The following is a 26,043-nucleotide window of genomic DNA, read 5'->3' as shown; positions in this document are numbered from 1 at the left end:
GTGGATGACATTTTTATCGGGGACATCTGTGGATGGCACAGTTATGGGCTGGGGGGGTCTGTGGATGGCACATATATAACAGTGCCACCCACAGATCCCCCCCTGTAACAGTGCCAGCCACAGATCCCCCCTGTAACAGTGTCCGTCACAGATCCCCCCTGTAACAGTGTCCGTCACAGATCCCCCCCATAACAGTGTCCGTCATCCACAGATCCCCCCATAACAGTGTCCGTCATCCACAGATCCCCCCATAACAGTGTCCATCATCCACAGATCCCCCCATAATAGTGTCCGTCATCCACAGATCCCCCCCATAATAGTGTCCGTCATCCACAGATCCCCCCATAACAGTGTCCGTCATCCACAGATCCCCCCATAACAGTGTCCGTCATCCACAGATCCCCCCATAACAGTGTCCGTCATCCACAGATCCCCCATAACAGTGTCCGTCATCCACAGATCCCCCCATAATAGTATCCGTCATCCACAGATCCCCCCATAACAGTGTCCTTCACAGATCCCCCCATAACAGTGTCCGTCATCCACAGATCCCCCCATAACAGTGTCCTTCACAGATCCCCCCATAACAGTGCCATCCACAGATCCCCAGTAATAGTGCCATCCACAGACCACCATTAGTTCCAAACCCACCAAAAGCACCCCCCCCCCCCATTTCTTTGTGTGTCTGTTCTGACTAGGCCTCAGGGAGACACTAGCTCCTTCAGTTTGGAAGGAGCCAGTTGCCTCTTTCCCTGTTCCCTAAGCTGAGGGTTTGGTGCAGTGTTTCGGCAGCCTCAGGTTCCTGTGCATTTCTACCTTTGAGATTTGCACATGTTGTTAGCAGCTTAGGGAGAGATTCATGGATTGCTAGGAGGTGACCTCTTTGTTCCCCAGGTTTGGGGCCTAGTCTGTTGGTTGTCTTTCCTTCCAAGTACTACCCGTGACATCATCCTTTTATGGATTTCTTTTGTTCATTCTTAAGGAATTGAATCACAGAACAAATCTCCAAATCCCTCACTTTCTTTGTAGACCTACACTTGCCATCCTGTCACTTTCATCAGACTAAACTGCTACGGTGTGTGAGGGATGTCCCGACATGTCTCAACCTGCACAGACAAGCTCAGCGCTCTAACACTGACAGAACATGCTGGGGTAGATAACTTATTGAACACCCTTCATAATCTCTGTTCCTGCCCCTACAGAGCTCAAGGGTTAACCTTCAGGCGGTGCCATCATTGAGGATTCATAGAGGATTAATTATTATCTTTGATCACATTTTTTTTAGTACATACAATGTTTCCATAAGGTGATCAAAAACAGCAATCCTGGCATCGTGACTCTTCATTTTTTTATTCACAGCATTCACCATGTAGTGTAAAAGATGTGATATTGTAATATCTTTTTCAGACACTACAATATCAATTATCTGAATTTTGTAATGATCTTTTTCAATATTTTATGTGCTGGATGGAAAAAATGTTTTTTAACAATATTTGTGGCTTGTTTTATATTTTTAAAAATGTATCAAACAATTTTTCTTATTAAACAAAATTTTATTTTAAACCAGTAATCACTGCATCATTTATATGAATCTGGACCATGGTTGCCTGCTGTCCAGACTTCTGCAGCTCCCGCTCTCCTATATCTGTGTCCTCAGGATGAGGATACAGTTGACTACAATGGTAAAGCAGGAAGCCATCAGAGCGATAGGTCCTGTGACCTCACAGATCATCCTTGCTGTCAGGGAAGCCACTAAAGGGACATCATACCAGGGGCGTAGCTATAGGGGGTGCAGAGGTAGCAGTCGCTATCGGGCCCAGGAGCCTGAGGGGGCCCAAAGACCCTTGTGGTGCATAAGAAGACACCAGTATTATAGAAAGTCTATGCTGGTCAAGTTACACCTCTGGCTCAAGGGAAGGGGTTAAATCAAGAATTTGGCATGGGGGCAGGGGTGCCGTTTCAATTTTAGCCTCGGGAAGCATGAGGGCTATGTGCTTCCTGCCCTTGGCCACAAACCACTGAGGGAAGGGGGGCCCCAAGCTGAACTCTTGCACCAGGGCCCATCAGCCATTAGCTACGCCCCTGCATCATACTATCTGAGGGGCACTAAGGATGATCATTATTGTGAGGTGGCACTAAGGGGACATTTTTGTTGCATTGGGGTACTAAAGTGATTGGGTGGGAGAGCCATAGCTTATTGTTACTTGCCGCAGAGCGTTACGTGCCACTGGTGTTGTCCCTCCTTCCATTTTCATTGCTGCTTGGACTTTCACCCTATGGTAGACCCAGGCATGTGGACCTTTACAATAAGTACTTCAGTACCTCTGGTTTATGGAATGCAATACTTCTGTGGTGCACTGTACTGAGCCAGTGACATCATACTATTGCACTTTGCAAGGTTTTTATGGGAATACTAACATGGCAGACCTGGGGGCCTTCACTAGGCCTCTGGCTGCCGTGATACCACCTTGGTCCCCTGGCAGATGTCAGCTAAATAACATAGCTGCCTCCTGACATGTATGGAAAGCTCTCATCTTTGGAGGACACTCCATACACTTAAAGGAAATGTGTCATCAGAAAATGACCTATTGTTTAAGCCCTTCCCGACATCCGTCCAGAGCAAGAGCCATAGCTAGCTGGTGCCTTCTGTTTCATACAGCAGACACCCGTGGCTATTGTCCGCGATGGGCAGTAATGCCGATCGTAGACATTTAACCCCTCAGATGCCATGGTCAAATGTGAGGCCGGAAATCCAGAAGTGTGCACTTCAAGGGCAGGAACTCCTTTCTCGGGCGGAGATCAGGGAAGGTGTTCTTGTAAGTATTGAGCCTTAGCCTTCACTAGGCTTTCAGGCTCATTATGTGTATATTACAATTCAGGCCAGCAGGTGGCAGCACTGAATTGTAATATAGTGATATATGTATAGGGTATATACAAATTGCAATCTGATGAAAGTAAGAAATAAAAATAAAAAAACATTAAAAAAAATTAAAAAAAATTAAAAATATATAAAAATTCAAACCACCCCCTTCTCCAAAATCAAAATACTTATACAATTAAAAAAATCAACATCATGGGCATTGCCGCTAAGGATGAGCGAATCGACTTTTGTTTTTAAGGCGTTCACTTTGCAGTAAAACTGACTTGTGCTCTTCATTCTCCAGATCAGTACAATTACGGCGATACCACATATGTATAGTTTTTCGTGCGTTTAAAAATTTTTTTTAAATATTTCCATTGCCATTTTCTAACCCCCATTTTATAGTTATGTCTACAGAGCTGTGTTAAGGCTCATTGTTTGCAGGATGATCTGTAGTTTTGGTTAATATCTTAGGGTGTGTATGACTTTGATCACTTTTTTAAAAAAAATTTGGGGAGGTAAAGTGATGAAAAAACAGAATACATTTTTTAATACTTTAAAAGTACAGGCGTTTTTGCATGCGGCGATTAGGGATGAGCGAATCGACTTCGGATGAAACATCTGAAGTCGATTCACATAAAGCTTTGTTCTAATACTGTACGGAGCAGGAGCAGGAGCTCCGTACAGTATTAGAATGTATTGGCTCTGATGAGCCGAAGTTATTACTTTGCGCAATAGCTTCATAAATAAAAAAACATTTCCCGAACTCGGGTTCGGTTCCAAGGTACCACTCGTGAGACTTATCAAAGCAATAACTTTGGCTCATCGAGGCCAATACATTCTAATACTGTACGGAGCTCCTGCTCCTGCTCCGTACAGTATTAGAACGAAGCTTTATGTGAATCGACTTCAGATGTTTCATCCGAAGTCGATTCGCTCATCCCTAATCGCCGCATGCAAAAACGCCTGTACTTTTAAAGTATTAAAAAATGTATTCTGTTTTTTCATCACTTTACCTCCCAATTTTTTTTTATAAAAAGTGATCAAAGTCATACACACCCTAAGATATTAACTAAAACTACAGATCATCCTGCAAACAATGAGCCTTAACACAGCTCTGTAGACATAACTATAAAATGGGGGTTAGAAAATGGCAATGGAAATATATATATTTTTTTTTTAAGTGCATGAAAAACTATACATATGTGGTATCGCCGTAATTGTACTGATCTGGAGAATGAAGAGCACAAGTCAGTTTTACTGCATAGTGAACGCCTTAAAAACAAAACCCATTAAACTGTGGCAGAATTGTGTTTATTTCCCAATTCCACCCCATTTGGAATTTGTTCCCAGCTTCCCACTACATTCTATGCAATATTAAATGGTGCCATTAGAAAGTACAATTTGTTCTGCAAAAAACAAGCCCTTATATGGCTGTGTGAATGGAAAGGGATGGGGTTAAATCATGTTTTTATGTTTAACATATTTTTTATTTTTTTATTTGGTGATCCCGGAATAAGGCCTGGAAACTAGGGAAGGAAAATGGACACCAGTATGAACAGGCCCCAAAGGTAGGCAAGTTCATACACCGGGTACTTAGAATCCTATCTCACCCTATAGGACCCTGGAACTAATGTCAGGACTGAGTCTACCTGTTCCTCCAAAGGGAAGGACGAACAGGAGTCTCCCAGAAATGGCTGAATTTTTTTAATAAAGACCAATTTAATAAAGACCAAAATGAATAAAATGCAATCATAAAATATGCCCCTGTAGGTTTCCATAGCCTTTAATTCCGACTTCTTCTGTACATGTACAGTAAATGTTGGGAAGGGTTTGTCCTGGCTCCTGACCAGTGGTGGTCAGAGAGCTAGAATAGATTTGAAGGATTTGCCTCCTGCAAGTTTAGTGGCCTGATGTCTTTTTGTGAGGTGGTTGAGTCGCATGTCGTTAATTAAAGTTGTGTATGATCTTCCTCTCAGGGCCGGCACCAGCACCCGGCAAACCCGGGCAAGTGCCAGGGTCCACTGCTTTTGGGGGGGGCCCACTGGTTTGTTCACGGTCCCACTAAAATTTTTTACAAACTGTTGCTGGCGCTGCGCAGCACTGCCGCCGTCATAAAAGATCTCCAGGCCTGCAGAGTGCGGAGCGTCAGTGCGCGCGTGCATGTGCACGTTCGCGAGTACACTGGTCGGAGTGGCAGGTCCTGCAGCAGAGGAAGCCGGCGGGAGCTGGAAGAAGGAGGGCTCCTAGGGTGGCTGACGGCTGTAGTAAGGAGAGCATGGTGCGCTGCGCAAGGACCCATGGAAACAAGACAGAGCCGCTGGAGAGCTAAGGAGCCCGGCCTGTCAGTCTTCAAGTAAGTGATTCCCCCTTCCCCCAATCATGGTTGTGTCCAGTCTCACAGTTCTCTCCTCTCCCTCCTCCTGTCTCCCCACTAGTGACCCTGCTCCCCCTCCTCCTGTCACCCCACTAGTGACCCTGCTCCCCCTCCTCCTGTCACCCCACTAGTGACCCTGCTTCCCCCTCCTCCTGTCACCCCACTAGTGACCCTGCTCCCCCTCCTCCTGTCACCCCACTAGTGACCCTGCTCCCCCTCCTCCTGTCACCCCACTAGTGACCCTGCTCCCCCTCCTCCTGTCACCCCACTAGTGACCCTGCTCCCCCTCCTCCTGTCACCCCACTAGTGACCCTGCTCCCCCTCCTCCTGTCACCCCACTAGTGACCCTGCTCCCCCTCATCCTGTCACCCCACTAGTGACCCTGCTCCCCCTCATCCTGTCACCCCACTAGTGACCCTGCTCTCCCCTCCTCCTGTCACCCCACTAGTGACCCTGCTCCCCCCTCCTCCTGTCACCCCACTAGTGACCCTGCTTCCCCCTCCTCCTGTCAGACCACTAGTGACCCTGCTCCCCCTCCTCCTGTCACCCCACTAGTGACCCTGCTCCCCCTCCTCCTGTCACCCCACTAGTGACCCTGCTCCCCCTCCTCCTGTCACCCCACTAGTGACCCTGCTCCCCCTCCTCCTGTCACCCCACTAGTGACCCTGCTCCCCCTCCTCCTGTCACCCCACTAGTGACCCTGCTCCCCCTCCTCCTGTCACCCCACTAGTGACCCTGCTCCCCCTCATCCTGTCACCCCACTAGTGACCCTGCTCCCCCCTCCTCCTGTCACCCCACTAGTGACCCTGCTCCCCCCTCCTCCTGTCACCCCACTAGTGACCCTGCTCCCCCCTCCTCCTGTCACCTCACTAGTGACCCTGCTCCCCCTCCTCCTGTCACCCCACTAGTGACCCTGCTTCCCCCTCCTCCTGTCAGACCACTAGTGACCCTGCTCCCCCTCCTCCTGTCACCCCACTAGTGACCCTGCTCCCCCTCCTCCTGTCACCCCACTAGTGACCCTGCTCCCCCTCCTCCTGTCACTTCACTAGTGACCCTGCTCCCCCTCCTCCTGTCACCCCACTAGTGACCCTGCTCTCCCCTCCTCCTGTCACCCCACTAGTGACCCTGCTCCCCCTCCTCCTGTCAGTCCACTAGTGACCCTGCTCCCCCTCCTCCTGTCACCCCACTAGTGACCCTGCTCCCCCTCCTCCTGTCACCCCACTAGTGACCCTGCTCCCCCCTCCTCCTGTCACCCCACTAGTGACCCTGCTTCCCCCTCCTCCTGTCAGACCACTAGTGACCCTGCTCCCCCTCCTCCTGTCACCCCACTAGTGACCCTGCTCCCCCTCCTCCTGTCACACCACTAGTGACCCTGCTCCCCCCTCCTCCTGTCACCCCACTAGTGACCCTGCTTCCCCCTCCTCCTGTCAGACCACTAGTGACCCTGCACCCCCCTCCTCCCGTCACCCCACTAGTGACCCTGCTTCCCCCTCCTCCTGCCACCCCACTAGTGACCCTGCTTCCCCCTCCTCCTGTCAGACCACTAGTGACCCTGCTCCCCCTCCTCCTGTCACCCCACTAGTGACCCTGCTTCCCCCTCCTCCTGTCAGACCACTAGTGACCCTGCTCCCCCCTCCTCCCGTCACCCCACTAGTGACCCTGCTCCCCCTCCTCCTGTCACCCCACTAGTGACCCTGCTCCCCCTCCTCCTGTCACCCCACTAGTGACCCTGCTCCCCCTCCTCCTGTCAGTCCACTAGTGACCCTGCTCCCCCTCCTCCTGTCACCCCACTAGTGACCCTGCTCCCCCTCCTCCTGTCACCTCACTAGTGACCCTGCTCCCCCTCCTCCTGTCACCCCACTAGTGACCCTGCTCCCCCTCCTCCTGTCACCCCACTAGTGACCCTGCTCCCCCTCCTCCTGTCACCCCACTAGTGACCCTGCTTCCCCCTCCTCCTGTCACCTCACTAGTGACCCTGCTCCCCCTCCTCCTGTCACCCCACTAGTGACCCTGCTCCCCCTCCTCCTGTCACCTCACTAGTGACCCTGCTTCCCCCTCCTCCTGTCACCTCACTAGTGACCCTGCTCCCCCCTCCTCCTGTCAGACCACTAGTGACCCTGCTCCCCCTCCTCCTGTCACCCCACTAGTGACCCTGCTCCCCCTCCTCCTGTCACCCCACTAGTGACCCTGCTTCCCCCTCCTCCTGTCACCCCACTAGTGACCCTGCTCCCCCCGCTTTCTGTCACCCCACTAGTGACCCTGCTCCCCCCTCCTCCTGTCACCCCACTAGTGACCCTGCTCCCCGCTCCTCCTGTCACCCCACTAGTGACCCTGCTCCCCCTCCTCCTGTTACCCCACTAGTGACCCTGCTCCCCCCTCCTCCTGTCACCCCACTAGTGACCCTGCTTCCCCCTCCTCCTGTCAGACCACTAGTGACCCTGCTCCCCCTCCTCCTGTCACCCCACTAGTGACCCTGCTTTCCCCTCCTCCTGTCACCCCACTAGTGACCCTGCTTCCCCCTCCTCCTGTCACACCACTAGTGACCCTGCTCCCCCCTCCTCCTGTCACCCCACTAGTGACCCTGCTTCCCCCTCCTCCTGTCACCTCACTAGTGACCCTGCTCCCCCCTCCTCCTGTCACCCCACTAGTGACCCTGCTCCCCCTCCTCCTGTCACCCCACTAGTGACCCTGCTCCCCCTCCTCCTGTCACACCACTAGTGACCCTGCTCCCCCCTCCTCCTGTCACCCCACTAGTGACCCTGCTCCCCCTCCTCCTGTCACCCCACTAGTGACCCTGCTCCCCCTCCTCCTGTCACCCCACTAGTGACCCTGCTCCCCCCTCTTCCTGTCACCCCACTAGTGACCCTGCTCCCCCCCTCCTCCTGTCACCCCACTAGTGACCCTGCTCCCCCTCCTCCTGTCACCCCACTAGTGACCCTGCTCCCCCCTCCTCCTGTCACCCCACTAGTGACCCTGCTCCCCCTCCTCCTGTCACCCCACTAGTGACCCTGCTCCCCCTCCTCCTGTCACCCCACTAGTGACCCTGCTTTCCCCTCCTCCTGTCACCTCACTAGTGACCCTGCTCCCCCTCCTCCTGTCACCCCACTAGTGACCCTGCTCCCCCCTCCTCCTGTCACTTCACTAGTGACCCTGCTCCCCCTCCTCCTGTCACCCCACTAGTGACCCTGCTCCCCCTCCTCCTGTCACCTCACTACTGACCCTGCTCCCCCTCCTCCTGTCACCCCACTAGTGACCCTGCTCCCCCTCCTCCTGTCACCCCACTAGTGACCCTGCTTCCCCCTCCTCCTGTCACCTCACTAGTGACCCTGCTCCCCCTCCTCCTGTCAGACCACTAGTGACCCTGCTCCCCCTCCTCCTGTCACCCCACTAGTGACCCTGCTCCCCCTCCTCCTGTCACCCCACTAGTGACCCTGCTTCCCCCTCCTCCTGTCACCCCACTAGTGACCCTGCTCCCCCCGCTTTCTGTCACCCCACTAGTGACCCTGCTCCCCCCCTCCTCCTGTCACCCCACTAGTGACCCTGCTCCCCCTCCTCCTGTCACCCCACTAGTGACCCTGCTCCCCCCTCCTCCTGTCACCCCACTAGTGACCCTGCTCCCCCTCCTCCTGTCACCCCACTAGTGACCCTGCTCCCCCTCCTCCTGTCACCCCACTAGTGACCCTGCTCCCCCTCCTCCTGTCACCCCACTAGTGACCCTGCTCCCCCCTCCTCCTGTCACTTCACTAGTGACCCTGCTCCCCCTCCTCCTGTCACCCCACTAGTGACCCTGCTCCCCCCTCCTCCTGTCACTTCACTAGTGACCCTGCTCCCCCTCCTCCTGTCACCCCACTAGTGACCCTGCTCCCCCTCCTCCTGTCACCCCACTAGTGACCCTGCTTCCCCCTCCTCCTGTCACTTCACTAGTGACCCTGCTCCCCCTCCTCCTGTCACCCCACTAGTGACCCTGCTCCCCCTCCTCCTGTCACCCCACTAGTGACCCTGCTCCCCCCTCCTCCTGTCACTTCACTAGTGACCCTGCTCCCCCTCCTCCTGTCACCCCACTAGTGACCCTGCTCCCCCTCCTCCTGTCACCCCACTAGTGACCCTGCTCCCCCCTCCTCCTGTCGCCCCACTAGTGACCCTGCTCCCCCCTCCTCCTGTCACCTCACTAGTGACCCTGCTCCCCCCTCCTCCTGTCAGACCACTAGTGACCCTGCTCCCCCTCCTCCTGTCACCCCACTAGTGACCCTGCTCCCCCTCCTCCTGTCACCCCACTAGTGACCCTGCTTCCCCCTCCTCCTGTCACCCCACTAGTGACCCTGCTCCCCCTCCTCCTGTCACCCCACTAGTGACCCTGCTCCCCCTCCTCCTGTCACACCACTAGTGACCCTGCTCCCCCCTCCTCCTGTCACCCCACTAGTGACCCTGCTCCCCCTCCTCCTGTCACCCCACTAGTGACCCTGCTCCCCCTCCTCCTGTCACCCCACTAGTGACCCTGCTCCCCCCTCTTCCTGTCACCCCACTAGTGACCCTGCTCCCCCCCTCCTCCTGTCACCCCACTAGTGACCCTGCTCCCCCTCCTCCTGTCACCCCACTAGTGACCCTGCTCCCCCCTCCTCCTGTCACCCCACTAGTGACCCTGCTCCCCCTCCTCCTGTCACCCCACTAGTGACCCTGCTCCCCCTCCTCCTGTCACCCCACTAGTGACCCTGCTTTCCCCTCCTCCTGTCACCTCACTAGTGACCCTGCTCCCCCTCCTCCTGTCACCCCACTAGTGACCCTGCTCCCCCCTCCTCCTGTCACTTCACTAGTGACCCTGCTCCCCCTCCTCCTGTCACCCCACTAGTGACCCTGCTCCCCCTCCTCCTGTCACCTCACTACTGACCCTGCTCCCCCTCCTCCTGTCACCCCACTAGTGACCCTGCTCCCCCTCCTCCTGTCACCCCACTAGTGACCCTGCTTCCCCCTCCTCCTGTCACCTCACTAGTGACCCTGCTCCCCCTCCTCCTGTCAGACCACTAGTGACCCTGCTCCCCCTCCTCCTGTCACCCCACTAGTGACCCTGCTCCCCCTCCTCCTGTCACCCCACTAGTGACCCTGCACCCCCCTCCTCCTATCACCCCACTAGTGACCCTGCTCCCCCTCCTCCTGTCACCCCACTAGTGACCCTGCTTCCCCCTCCTCCTGTCACCCCACTAGTGACCCTGCTCCCCCCGCTTTCTGTCACCCCACTAGTGACCCTGCTCCCCCCCTCCTCCTGTCACCCCACTAGTGACCCTGCTCCCCCTCCTCCTGTCACCCCACTAGTGACCCTGCTCCCCCCTCCTCCTGTCACCCCACTAGTGACCCTGCTCCCCCTCCTCCTGTCACCCCACTAGTGACCCTGCTCCCCCTCCTCCTGTCACCCCACTAGTGACCCTGCTCCCCCTCCTCCTGTCACCCCACTAGTGACCCTGCTCCCCCCTCCTCCTGTCACTTCACTAGTGACCCTGCTCCCCCTCCTCCTGTCACCCCACTAGTGACCCTGCTCCCCCCTCCTCCTGTCACTTCACTAGTGACCCTGCTCCCCCTCCTCCTGTCACCCCACTAGTGACCCTGCTCCCCCTCCTCCTGTCAGTCCACTAGTGACCCTGCTCCCCCTCCTCCTGTCACCTCACTAGTGACCCTGCTCCCCCTCCTCCTGTCACCCCACTAGTGACCCTGCTCCCCCTCCTCCTGTCACCCCACTAGTGACCCTGCTCCCCCTCCTCCTGTCACCCCACTAGTGACCCTGCTCCCCCTCCTCCTGTCACCCCACTAGTGACCCTGTGTGTTCCTGTACGGAGAGGAGCCTGGCTGGAGTGTGGTGAGGCCTAGCTGTCTGTGTGTCTCTCCCTCTCTGTCTCTCTCTCTGTCTCTCCTTCTCTGTCTCTGTCACCATCACCACGCCCACAGTGTTCCTATGTCTAGACGCAGCTGCATCAGGACGTTCTGTGCGGAGGAAGAAGGAAGAGGAGGCAGCGCCGCCAGCATGGAGTCCGTGGGAGAGACACAGGGAGGCACACTAAGGACGCAGGTAACACTACCACATTATCAGCACCAGTGTTATATGTGGTTTTACATAGGACTGCAGGTAACACTACCACATGATCTACACTAGTGTTATATGTGGTTTTACATAGGACTGCAGGTAACACTACCACATGATCTACACTAGTGTTATCTGTGGTTTTACATAGGACTGCAGGTAACACTACCACATGATCTACACTAGTGTTATCTGTGGTTTTACATAGGACTGCAGGAAACACTACCACATGATCTACACTAGTGTTATCTGTGGTTTTACATAGGACTGCAGGAAACACTACCACATGATCTACACTAGTGTTATCTGTGGTTTTACATAGGACTGCAGGAAACACTGCCACATTGTCAGCATTAGTGTTATCTGTGGTTTTACATAGGACTGCAGGTAACACTAACACATTATTAGTACTAGTGTTATATGTGGTGTTACATAGGACTGCAGGGGACATCTACTCTATTATCTGTACTCAGAGAGTTATCACTGTGTAAGGGCCCACATGATCCTGGAGCCGGCTCTGCCTCCTCTGATAAGGTTTTGTTTCTGTAGTCTCTGTTCACGGGGAAAGTACATGCTACAAATTATGGTTGACTTCTGCTCTGAGCAGCCATAGGAAGAAGATATTCCCTTCCCATATCATGGCGTATTCCTCACACTGAATGATGTCGGATAGTTAGATATTTATTTCTGGATCACGTCGATCCAACACATAAAAAGTAACTGCCCCCTGCACTTAAAGGGGTATTCTGACAGTTGATATTGATGGAATCGAATGTTAGGGTGGGTTCACACTAGCGTTAGGGATTCCGTTATGGCTTTCCGTTATAACATGGTTATAATGGAAAATAACAGAATCCATAAGACGGAAGGACGGATCCGTTCTTCTGCCCATAGACTTGTATTATGACGGAATGCAAAACGGAAGCCTTTAAAAGGCTTTCCGTCCTAATAGAAGTCTATAGGAATCATAACGGATCCGTCTGGGTCCCGTTATGCAAGACGGAAAACAAAGTCCTGTCGACAGGAGACCAGACGGATCCGTTATGATTCCTATAGACTTCTATTAGGACGGAAAGCCTTTTAAAGGCTTCCGTTTTGCATTCCGTCATAATACAAGTCTATGGGCAGAAGAACGGATCCGTCCTTCCGTCTTATGGATTCTGTTATTTTCCATTATAACCATGTTATAACGGAAAGCCATAACGGAATCCCTAACGCTAGTGAGAACCCACCCTTTGGGTGCATTCACATCACTAATTAGCTTTCCGTTCTTCTGATCCATCAGAAGAAGAGAGAGAGAAAAAAAAAAACAGGATCCTGAAAAAAACGGATCCTGTTGCATCAGTTGTCATCCATTTGAGCCATTTCCGCCTGAGATCTGTTTTTTACAGACGGAAACAAAAGTACTGCACGCAGGACTTTTTTTCTCATCTGTAAAACGGATCTCAGACGGAAATGGCTCAAACAAATGACAACCGATGCAACAGGATCCGTTTTTTTCAGGATCCTGTTTTTTCTCTCTCTCTTCTTCTGATGGATCAGAAGAACGGAAAGCTAAACGGTGATGTGAATGCGCCCTTAGGCTACTTTCACACCAGCGTTTTGGCTGGATCCGTCATGGATCAGCAAAAACACTTCTGTTCTGATAATACAACCATCTGCAGCCGTTATGAACTGATCCGATTGTATTATCTTTAAATAGCCAAGAAGGATCCGTCATGAACACCATTGAAAGTCGATGGGGGACGGATCCGTTTTCTATTGTGTCAGAGAAAACAATTCCATCCCCATTGACTTGCATTGTGTCACAGGACGAATCCATCTTGCTCCGCCAGCATCGCTGACAGAAAAACCCTGCTTGCAGCGTTACTCTGTCCGTGATGGGGACGCAACCAAACGGAACGGAATGCATTCTGGTGCATTCCGTTTCGTTTACTTCAGTTTTGTCCCCATTGACAATGAATGGGGACAAAATGGAAGCGTTTTCCCCCGCTTTTGACATCCTATGAGGGATCTCAATACTGGAAAGGGAAAGCGCAGATGTGAAAGTAGTAGGGGGGTAGGGGGGGGGGAGGTTGGTCAGATGATCGTCCTCCATACTATGTAAAATGTTCACTTTGACTGCCATACTAAGGACAAACAGGACATAGCTGGCCATTCCCATGCACAGCCCTCTTCCCCTCTTCATTAAAGTCTATAAGTCCTGCTCTGGGAGGTTCTCCTGCATGAACTCCACATTTCAGGTCCAACCACTGCATCTCTGTTGGCTTCAGTTTCGGACCATAACTTGCATATAATACAGAACCTATATGTTGTTCTCCCATTTACATGGTGACATCTTCCAGTTTTGGATGATTTTCTTGACTTGTAACTCAATAACACGTCAGCTACGGTTTAAGGACCGATGACTAGACGTTTTCCTTGTCCTGTGAGCAATTCTTGGTATAACATCCATTTGTCTACGTGGTCATCAGTCATGATGTTATATTATAGTCTTACTGGGGAATGCTTGATATGGAACTTGTGTAATGGGACCTGTGTTGTCCACAGAGCTCCACATGTGACCCATGTTTCCTATGGTGAAGTGCGGGCACTGTCCTCACCCGAGGCTGCAGGTCTTTGGATCTTCTTTTGGTATGCTCTGTGATTTTCTGGATCAATTATTTCTACATCCAATGTTTTTGGAATCAGATTGATTGCGAGAAAATTCACAAGTAGCACAATTCTCCTCTGAAGTTGGAAACTATGAATCTCATCCCCCATTTTGAATAGAATTTTGCCTGTGGGCTGATTTACTTTTACTTATGTGTGCTGTGACACTGGTCTTTAAATAAAGGAGCTAGTTACATCCAATGATGGTCACCAGGAGAAGGCATTTCCAAGAAGAAACCAGAGATCAAGAAAAGATCACACCGAAGAACCAATATGCTCACCCACCTGCTGTCTCTGCCATAGCCTTGACCAGTTGTTTGACTTCTGCCAGCATTTTCACCTCCACAGCTCTCTTCCCCATCCCCAAGTTCCTGAGGGTTAGTAGGGCGAAGCGGCGAAGAGGGCGCCATCGTACTCCATTAATAGCTAAGGACAAAGAAGACAAAGTTATTAACGCCCGGATACATTACCATACTTGTATTCTTATGCTTCACCTTTCCCCTGGATGAATAGAGGATTATTCCTCCGACAGCTGAGGGTCAGATGTAACGTGTTTTACTTTCTTCTTTTGGGGTCTTCCAGTAAACTGGCCTTTGATGGACCTTGTTCAGACCCCTCTGTGTTGCATCAGGGATAGGACAGGGGCAGTATTTGGTTACAGTACAATTTAGCTACAGACTAGAGCAGGGCATGTCGGACTGTAGTATCTCAAGCCTCACCAGCCAAACCGTGGTTATAAGGGGGTGTTCACACGCAAACTCATAAGAGTGTTGACCTGCACCCCTTAAAAAATACATGATGCTAGATTGAACTGACTCCACTGTGCACCTCAATTGTGACACCAGAGCTGGCCATTCGTGATTTGCTTATACATTGTGCCAATGTATGTTAACATCTTTTATTTTGCTTGTGCTGTACCTTTACTGTTTTGCACGGTACATTGGCGGCCATGGTGGGCTAATGAGGTTTCTGGTCATGTGTGCAGGCTGCATACTGAGCCCCTCTAGGAGATTGTGTGTATAAAGAGTGTAAAGAGAACCTGTCAGGTCCCAGTCAGGTATTCCTCTGGACTGACATTGCAGCACAGATCTGTGGGTAGGACTTGTACCAAGATGAGGTTTATTGCTGAAATAGCGTTGACCCTGAGAATCCTGCATTGCGGTTGCGCCTTGATCCTGGAAAGGACTACTGGCTCACATCGGTCTGCCATGGAGGGTGATTCATGACTGGAAAAGGCCCACTGTATCCTGAAGGTGGGTTCGACCCACTATTAGCATGTTCCTGTGTTAGTGTTTGGGTGGAAATTAAGCTGCCTTTGTCTGTGACCAGAGGCCTAGATCATCGAGCTCACGGCGGCCCTGCATTTACTAAACAATGTGAGTTGTCCTGTGTGCCTTTAGAAACTAAAACCTCCAAGCTGTGTGTCCACCTGAGACTGTAACCACTAAGCTATGTGCCATTTACTTGTAACCACTAAGCACTCTACCCACTTGAGACTGTAACCGTCAAGCCAAGTGCCATTTTCTGTAACAAACACAATACCCTAGATTAACGTTCTTTTGCTTTAAGCTATCCTGTGTCCTCCTCCAGTGCTGCTCTATCTTTGAATGGGGTCATGGGCCACATACTAAAACTCACCCTCTAATGTAGTGACACCAGTCAACATTCATGCCCAAAGAGGGACACATAGATGCAAATAGTGTTCTGCAGCAAATTAAGTCCTCCAGGGTCCTCATAACAATACAAATCATGATGTCCCACAAAAAACTGTTGTTTCCCAGTCAACGCAGTGCCCCAGAGTTAGACAGTACCCCCAATATCAGCTACAATGCCCTTAGTATTTGTGCAGCGTCCCACTTATGTGTGTACAAGTGGTCCCCTTAAATTTCTGTATAATTATTGGTATTTAATGTATTGTATTTCCTAATATCCGGCTGGCATTGTCATTACATCTCTTCGCCCCTAGGTGGTGCTGGCACCACACACTATATATAGCCAGGGGTTTGTTAAAAAAGTTAGTTTAGTGTGTAGAAAGAAGCAGAGAGGAGAAGGAAGTGTATGGAGGAGCAAAGCAGGCTCAGTCCAGAATGTAGCTGCCTTTCTTTCCTCTGGGGCCTGATCAAGCCTGGAGAGGACAAACCAAGTGTTTACTGCAGCCCAGCACAAGACAGTAAGTCTAAGTATGAATATAAAGCAAGTCTAGTGAAGATTTGAGCTTAGTCTAGCCAAGGGACTTCACCAGCACCAGTGACCAGGAGGAACTTAAAGGTACCTGGACACAACTAGATAATTAGTGCGCAGAATTATCCTTTTCCACTAAACGCCTTCTGGGACATAGTGGACCTGAATATTTCAGGAGAGCATCCTGCAGCAAATAATGTAGCAGAGAGTTTGCCTGCCACGAGGGAGAACGCCCTTATTGGATTGCTCAAGATAAATAGGAAATCATTATATTCAGTACCTGAGTGCTAGAAAGTGGACTTTGCCTGTAAAGTAACAGCATTAAGAGAACTCCTCAACTGACAATTGCCAGACCTGTTATAAGGAATTCCAGTTAAACCAACATCTGGATTATTGCGTTTGCTGTATTAATGAACTGTAACAACTGCCCTGAGACGATTGATTCAGTAAATATTCAACTGTTTTACTACAACTGACTCCTCATCCTTTCTACTACTCTCAACATTTGCACCTTACGGTGCTGGCGTCACGAACACGGGTGCCCAGCCACCAAAGCATCCTAAACACCTATACCATCAAGGGCACCTCAACTTCCATTGTGCTGGTGTTCCCTGCAATAGAGAGTGCCTCTGAGGATTTAGTGCTGTCTTCCCCATCACTGCACCCTGGGCTGGCGGCTCTGCTAACTGTGAGTAAATGTACTACTACCCCCATCAGTACACCGTGGCCTCACGTGTTGTTCCTGTGGTCCGGTATTGTATTTGCACCTCCTGCCAACTCCAACAGTCTTTATCAGAGAGCCTGTGCAGACAGAATCATTATGTCCTGGGACAGTAGAACTCTCCTATTTAATCTGGGAGGTGCCACACGTGGTCAAGTACTGTGGGGTGAAGGAAGAAGACCGTGTGGTGGAGAAATTATTGGCCATAGCTGCATCACATCAACTACATCACTAGGAGCCTGGATAAATGCTGAAGGAGCACCTTCATTCAGCTTATTGTCGGAGGTCTCAGGACCCCTCACTGATCACCCAACCTTGGGGCAGACATTAGTTTACCACTGATGTAAGGAAGCACCTAATGTTACAGAAGATAATGCCGCCGTTCCACTGCTGTAGATATAGAGCAGGCAAAATATTGTGTCTAACCTTAAAAGCCGGGATCTTCCTGGTGGAGTCAGAGCCGTGCTGTACACTCTGACCATTCAGAGGTCTCCTCTGCTGCTTCCCCTCCTCTTCTCTCAGCTAGAGATAACCTGCAGCTCCATCCCCCTCCTCCCTCTCTAGTGCATACTGTATTAATGTAGGTCGTTAACATTTACAGAGATTCTCCATTATGTAAATTTTAGAAACAGAATTGGTCTAAATCGTATAACGTGTTCCTCTCACCGTATCCCTTGGTGGCGATTTCAAATACTGGAAGGAATGGTCGTTCGCACACCTCCTCGGGGTAATCCATCAGACCCGCTTTCAGCATTTCATAACCGCACAGAACAATCACCGGTTCTGACAATTTCCAGATGGTGAATATTCTGCCATATTGCTTGCTGAGCTGATGGAGGAAACACAAATGTGGTTAATGGTTTTCCCCTAAAAATTGAATCTTCTAAACTTTTAGTAAAAAAAGAATAAAATGTCACTGAATAACTGGCTAAACAATCACACTTACTGAAACAGGAATACAGCGACACACAGACAGGCGCACAGCGACACACAGAATACACACAGGCACACAGTGACACACAGACATAGGCACACAGTGACACACAGACAGGCACACAGCGACACACAGATACAGGCACACAGCGACACACAGGCACACAGTAAAACACAGACACAGGCACACAGCAACACACAGGCACACAGTGACACATGCACACAGCGACACACAGACGCAGGCACACAGTGACACACAGGCACACAGCGACACACAGACACAGGCACACAGTGACACACAGACGCAGGCACACAGTGACACACAGGCACACAGTGACACACAGACACAGGCACACAGTGACACACAGATACAGGCACACAGTGACACACAGACATAGGCACACAGCGACACACAGACAGGCACACAGTGACACACAGATACAGGCACACAGTGACACACAGACGCAGGCACACAGTGACACACAGACACAGGCACACAGTGACACACAGACACAGGCACACAGTGACACACAGACACAGGCACACAGCAACACACAGACACAGGCACACATTGACAAACAGACACACAGACACACACAGCGACACACAGGCACAGGCACACAGCGACACACAGGCACACAGTGACACACAGACACAGGCACAAGTGACACACAGCGACACACAGACACAGGCACACAGCGACACACAGGCACAGGCACAAGTGACACACAGCGACACACAGACACAGGCACACAGCGACACACAGGCACACAGCGACACACAGGCACACAGCGACACACAGGCACACAGTGACACACAGACACAGGCACACAGCAACACACAGACACAGGCACAAGTGACACACAGCGACACACAGACACAGGCACACAGCGACACACAGGCATACAGCGACACACAGACACAGGCACACAGTGACACACAGACACAGGCAGACAGTGACACACAGACACAGGCACACAGCGACACACAGAGACAGGCACACAGTGACACACAGACACAGGCACACAGTGACACACAGACACAGGCAGACAGTGACACACAGACACAGGCACACAGCGACACACAGGCATACAGTGACACACAGACACAGACACACAGCGACACACAGACACAGGCACACAGTGACACACAGACACAGGCAGACAGTGACACACAGACACAGGCACACAGCGACACACAGGCATACAGTGACACACAGGCACAGGCACACAGCGACACACAGGCATACAGTGACACACAGACACAGGCACACAGCGACACACAGACACAGACACACAGCGACACACAGACAGACACACAGCGACACACAGACACAGGCACACAGTGACACACAGGCACACAGCGACACACAGACAGACACACAGCGACACACAGACACAGGCACACAGTGACACACAGGCACACAGCGACACACAGGCACACAGCGACACACAGGCACACAGTGACACACAGACACAGGCACACAGCAACACACAGACACAGGCACAAGTGACACACAGCGACACACAGACACAGGCACACAGCGACACACAGGCACACAGCGACACACAGACACAGGCACACAGCGACACACAGGCATACAGTGACACACAGACACAGGCACACAGTGACACACAGACACAGGCAGACAGTGACACACAGACACAGGCACACAGCGACACACAGAGACAGGCACACAGTGACACACAGACACAGGCACACAGTGACACACAGACACAGGCAGACAGTGACACACAGACACAGGCACACAGTGACACACAGACACAGACACACAGCGACACACAGACACAGGCACACAGTGACACACAGACACAGGCAGACAGTGACACACAGACACAGGCACACAGCGACACACAGGCATACAGTGACACACAGGCACAGGCACACAGCGACACACAGGCATACAGTGACACACAGACACAGGCACACAGCGACACATGCACAGAGCGACACACAGACACAGACACACAGCGACACACAGACAGACACACAGCGACACACAGACACAGGCACACAGTGACACACAGGCACACAGCGACACACAGGCACAGAGCGACACACAGACACACAGCGACACACAGAGACAGGCACACAGCGACAGACACAGGCACACAGTGACAGACACAGGCACACAGTGACACACAGACACAGGCACACAGTGACACACAGAGACAGGCACACAGCGACACACAGAGACAGGCACACAGTGACACACAGACACAGGCAGACAGTGACACACAGACACAGGCAGACAGTGACACACAGACACAGGCACACAGTGACACACAGACACAGGCACACAGTGACACACGGACACAGGCACACAGTGACACACGGACACAGGCACACAGCGACACACAGACACAGGCACACAGTGACACACAGACACAGGCACACAGTGACACACAGACACAGGCACACAGTGACACACAGGCACACAGTGACACACAGGCACACAGTGACACACAGACACAGGCACACAGTGACACACAGATACAGGCACACAGCGACACACAGACACAGGCACACAGCGACACACAGACAGGCACACAGCGACACACAGACACAGGCACACAGTGACACACAGACACAGGCACACAGTGACACACAGACACAGGCACACAGCGACACACAGACACAGGCACACAGTGACACACAGGCACAGGCACACAGCGACACACAGACACAGGCACACAGTGACACACAGACACAGGCACACAGCGACACACAGACAGGCACACAGCGACACACAGACACAGGCACACAGTGACACACAGACACAGGCACACAGTGACACACAGGCACACAGTGACACACAGGCACACAGTGACACACAGGCACACAGTGACACACAGACACAGGCACACAGTGACACACAGACACATACACACAGTGACACACAGACACAGGCACACAGTGACACACAGACACAGGCACACAGTGACACACAGATACAGGCACACAGCGACACACAGACAGGCACACAGCGACACACAGACACAGGCACACAGTGACACACAGACACAGGCACACAGTGACACACGGACACAGGCACACAGTGTTTTTATAATCCAACCCAAACTCAAAATCAGTAATGTCCTGCTTCCTGCAAGGAAGCTGCATAACTATAGTATGGGGGCACTAAGAGGGCATAACTACTGTGTGGGGGAACAAAAGGGGGCATTCTACTGTATGGAGACACTAAAGGGGAACAACTACTGTGTGGGAGTATTAAAGGAGGCATTCTGCTATATGAGGGCACTAAGGGGGAGCACTACTGGGGTGTAACTACAGTGTGGGGGCACTACTGGGGTGTAACTATAGTGTGGGGTCACTACTGGGGTATAACTACAGTGTGGGGTCACTACTGGGGTATAACTACAGTGTGGGGGCACTATTGCGGTGTAACTACTGTGTGGGGGCACTATCAGGGTATAACGACACTTTAGGGGAATTCTACTGTGTGGGGGCACAAAGTTGACTGGGCAGGATTGGGGCATGTATAGATAGATTTTAGGGGGAGTTAATGTAAACAAAAAGTTGCCACAGTTCATTACGTGCCCAGCTGAATTGTATCCCTCTGTGGGCTTTTTAAAAGTTGGGAGGTAAGCACTCACACCCAAAGAAGTTGAAGCATGGAAGAGGAAGACTCCAGACATACTCCTCTTAGTGTCCACCATGATTTTTCAATAGTCTTCATATAGGCTTCAGAGCTGAAATCTCCCTGCATCCCCTGCTTTTTCAGTGTCTGCACAGAACGTGCTCTGATTATTTGTGTAGGCTCTGTATAGTCCTCTGTTATCAGCTATAGAAGCTCAGCTAAGATCGTAGGTGTCTGTCCACAAGTTACAAGGTCTGATATCATTCTAGTTAGTGAATTGATCCCGAATACTGTGAAAGATGCGAGGCACCTGCCCTAATAGCAGCTTTTGGTATTCCCCCAGTTATAGTCTAATGGCCACACATCTGTTCTCTGATTGGGGAGACCAAACCTCAGGACTGGACGAGGACTGCTACTTAAAAGGATCACAATCAGATTGAGGAGCCGGCCATTGACGCTTCTTGCCTGTCACCCTGCTCCACAACACGGAGCCTCCTGATGAGCCAGGAAGACTGGTGAAACGCGTAGGAGCCGCTCAGCAGGGACTACCGGCTGGTCAGGGGAAGGAATCCAGCGCTAAATGGGTTGTTCTTTGCAGACCAGATGCTGCGCTATAGACCAGCTGATAGGGATAGTAGTCCGTACCATGCACTGAGCTGCATTCGGGCTACACTTTACCTGAATTTTGATTACCCCCTATGTACGGTACATTGATGATTAGCTTGAAAATTTCAATCCTAGTCCCACAAAAAGTGGTCCTGCTTTATTCTTATATTAACTGTTCAGATATTCATTTAGAATGATCTATGTCCCCTGTAGCTGTCGCTCCAGTGTTCTCTGCTTGTTCAGTCTCTGCACACAGTTTGCATTTTAGGGGCCCAATCTGATCATGGATATGGACCCTCTTCGTTTTTTTATACCTCTGTATGTAGGACTCTGCAATTCACTCCAAGCTGCCAGTGTCACTGAGCTCGAATAAAAGGCATGTTAAATATTCTTCGCTCACAGTGTATCAACAGCAGTATACATGATACAGTGGCTGCCCGACATAGTCCTAATGGACCATGCCACCAGCACACCACACGACTGGCTGGAAGATCCTGCTAATCAGCATGTGCCTTTCATCATGCATGCCATTGGCTGATATCAATCACATGCATTCCTCTGGGGACACATAAGGCCAATCAGAAGGCTCCACACCAACAATGAGCCTGCTGATTGGCTCTATGTTACAGCACTCTCCAGCTGATTGACAGCGCTATGCGGATTATCCTCCTTTTTTTTTATCCTGTGACATTTTTGATTCTTTGGAACAAGTTTACCACAGAGTTAAGGTTTCAACAACATTTTCAGCATACGATCGTCATCTTGACACGAATGAACATTGCATCTGCATTACCGTGCATGATCCGCACAACGTCTCCTCGTGGACACTTACCATGCCATAGTTGGCGATGGCATCTCTCAACCGTAGGTACTGGGGGGTCCCCACCACAGGAATCGGGGTAGGTCCAGGAGGCAGTGACTTGTATTTATTCTGTAGGGACCATGACTGGTAAATGATGTGAGCGATGAGGAGGATGAAAAGAACTGCGAGGATGATGGACAGCGCCATGGCTCCTGCAATTAAGAAGAATACATCAGTAATTCCATCTTTGTGCTCAATGATCTCTGAAGTCCATTATCTCTATTAAAGTAGACCAACCGGGTTTAACCCTATCCTGACCAAAGACGGGAGGACTATTGTGCTGGATTATAGGAGTGGAATTATTTCTCTCCGTGCTGGTGAGATATAGGGCAATGTGGCATCTCTTCATTGTTCACCTTCTAGCTGTCGCACTTGGATCTCAGCCATCCCGTGAATGGGACGGCTCTTTCCTGTTCAAATGAATAGGACGGAGACGTTCCATTGAAGTGAACGGAGACGGAGCAGTTGTAATTATTACCCTGCTCAATGCTGCAGGGCGAACAGGTAAGTGCGGGTCAGCATTGGCGCTAGGGAATTCCGTTCTAGGTTCCATTATAACAGAGTAATAATAGAATATATTGGAAATTTAGGACGGAACGCAAAACGGAAGCCTTTAAGAGGCATTCCGTTTTGCTCCGTCCTAATACATGTCTATGGGGCCAAATAACGGTTTAGTTTGGTTCCGTTATACATGACGGAAAAAATAGTCCTGTCGCCAGGACACGCGGGACCCTTAAGAAAGTCAATTTTGTTTTTCAAACTATAGCTCTTTATTTTTTAACTGGGTTCTATGGGCATTATCAAAAATCCAAGCATTCCTCGGGCTATTGTAGATCGTTTCGTTAATACTTACCCGTCCTTTGCTCTGACAGTGCCACCGTCCCCGCTGCACTCGCACAGGATTCGAGCTCTTCTGCTCAGGTCTTGACCGGATGTGAGCTCTTCTGCTCAGGTCTTGACCGGATGTGAGCTCTTCTGCTCAGGTCTTGACCGGATGCGAGCTCTTCTGCTCAGGTCTTGACCGGATGTGAGCACTTCTGCTCAGGTCTTGACCGGATGTGAGCTCTTCTGCTCAGGTCTTGACCGGATGTGAGCTCTTCTGCTCAGGTCTTGACCGGATGTGAGCTCTTCTGCTCAGGTCTTGACCGGATGTGAGCTCTTCTGCTCAGGTCTTGACCGGATGCGAGCTCTTCTGCTCAGGTCTTGACCGGATGTGAGCTCTTCTGCTCAGGTCTTGACCGGATTCGAGCTCTTCTGCTCAGGTCTTGACCGGATGTGAGCTCTTCTGCTCAGGTCTTGACCGGATTCGAGCTCTTCTGCTCAGGTCTTGACCGGATGTGAGCTCTTCTGCTCAGGTCTTGACCGGATGCGAGCTCTTCTGCTCAGGTCTTGACCGGATGCGAGCTCTTCTTTTCTTGCATAGTAGTAAATGCACACATCAGGTCGGGAGCCGAGTGGAAGCGCTTGCATCCTTGGGAAGTATTAATGAAACAATCCTTCTTCACCAGGCCCAAGGAATGCTTGTATTTTTGATAATGCATAAAGAATAGAGAGCTATCGTTTGAAAAACACTTAACTTTCTTAAAAGTTTTGCAGTTTTCCCCAAGTAAAACTACAAAAAGAAAAATAAATGCTAACAAACCTATTAAAATTAAAAACTAAATTACAGAGAAAAGGGGTCTTTTATTATTGTTTTTACTCCACTTTTGCCGTATTTTTGTTGCAGATTTTGGCGCAAAAGGGTTTTGCAGCAAAATCTCCGACTTTTCCCCGTGGGCGGGGAACAGGGCGGACCAGCCGTCCCGTCTTATTCATCATTTTCCACGTCAGTTTATAGTGTGGTAAATGGTCTTTAACTATGCCATCAAGGGCGCTGACGTAGTTTACAGCATGTCGCATGGCTGGCGGCACCAAAGTTATGTGCAGGCCTGCACCTCGACAAAACGTTGGCGCATCTGCTACCAGAGCAGGGGGATTAAGAATGGCGTCTAAATCGCCGCTCTTAATAAATAACCCCCATAGTGCTTACTGGCGCCAGTCACACAGATATAACTTATACCCGGAGGACAAGAGGTAGTAATAATCAGTGAGCACCGTCCTCTGGAGTGAAGGAAGGAGATGTCGTCATGATATTCGGCCAATTATGCGGAACAGATGCTTGTTCCTAATAATCCGCCCTTATAATCATTCCAACAATCAGCTAGTAAACACGTAAATGCTCGTTTACTGGCTGATTTGCATGTTTGACCAGGGTGAAAGCTGTACAGTTAGCAGCAGCACATATCTGTCTGTAATCAAGGATCTGCTGCCGATAGAGCGAGGGAGGAACGGCTGCATGTGATACGATCATTCTTCCCCCATCCACTTTTCATCGGCCTGTGTAATTGACCGATGCAAAAAAGCCCTTCAAAATAGAACGCTGTGATATAATATGGGCACCAGACCCAAAAATGGCTGTGCACTCCTCTTCTAGATCGATGGTCCTTGATGTCCAGCTGTGGTGACGTCTTCTAGAGATCTGGCATAACACCTGACTGCTGCAACACAAAAAAACATGTAAAACCAAAAAGGTTCATCAGCTCACCGTGTTCTGTGTCTGGGTCTCTGGGGCAGAATCCAGATCCAAATGTGCAAAAAGAGATATGGTGCCTGGCACTCCACAGTGATACGAATCTTCAGTTTATTGTAAATCCATTGAAGAGACAAGGAGCTTATTACTGCACCCTAAAAGTGTTCCAGGTCTCAGTTCTTATAGGATATGGCCAACATAAAGGGACACCTCCTCTCATCCAGTGTGACTGCTCCTGACTATCATCATAGGTAGAGGAACAGTAAGACACAAAGCAAACATCACACCAACATCACCTGCACTATAAGTATACAGACTGAGGGCACGGCAAACAGCAGAAGTATATGAGATCAGCTTCATGGAAGACTTATTAACTCTTTAAATAACAAAGAATTGGAAGCCTGATTTATCGTCCCTTTGTTCTCTAGAGGGGTTCCTAACCTCAACATCGCTTAGACTCAGAGCTGAACACGGACATATCCCCGTTTTCACCCAGGCAGGCCCTCTCATATAAGCATCGGGGCATTTCAAGGGCTGTTTTTTTATATTTTTACACTGCTTCCGCCTAGCAGTGTTCCTGGGGATGTCACTGG

General features: G+C 50.7%; 1 protein-coding gene across 1 annotated transcript in view; it reads right to left on the bottom strand.

The window, feature by feature from the left end:
• LOC121002852 (cytochrome P450 2C29-like) overlaps positions 1-25,623 on the bottom strand; it is a 42,236-nt gene extending 16,613 nt beyond the window's left edge. Inside the window, exons 1-4 of the mRNA XM_040434462.1 lie at positions 25,466-25,623; positions 22,852-23,033; positions 17,525-17,687; positions 14,242-14,382 (exon numbers count right to left, since the gene is read on the bottom strand). Of these exons, the coding sequence (XP_040290396.1) occupies positions 14,242-14,382; positions 17,525-17,687; positions 22,852-23,028 (481 nt within the window). The 5' untranslated portion in view covers positions 23,029-23,033; positions 25,466-25,623. The remainder of the gene's footprint in view (positions 1-14,241; positions 14,383-17,524; positions 17,688-22,851; positions 23,034-25,465) is intronic.
• Between the last annotated feature and the right edge of the window lie 420 nt (positions 25,624-26,043).

Source organism: Bufo bufo, chromosome 5 (genome assembly GCF_905171765.1).
Source record: "Bufo bufo chromosome 5, aBufBuf1.1, whole genome shotgun sequence".
In the NCBI taxonomy this organism is placed as follows: Eukaryota; Metazoa; Chordata; class Amphibia; order Anura; family Bufonidae; genus Bufo; species Bufo bufo.
The sequence above is the reverse complement of the archived record's forward strand: the minus strand, read 5'-3'. Positions and strand labels throughout refer to the sequence as shown.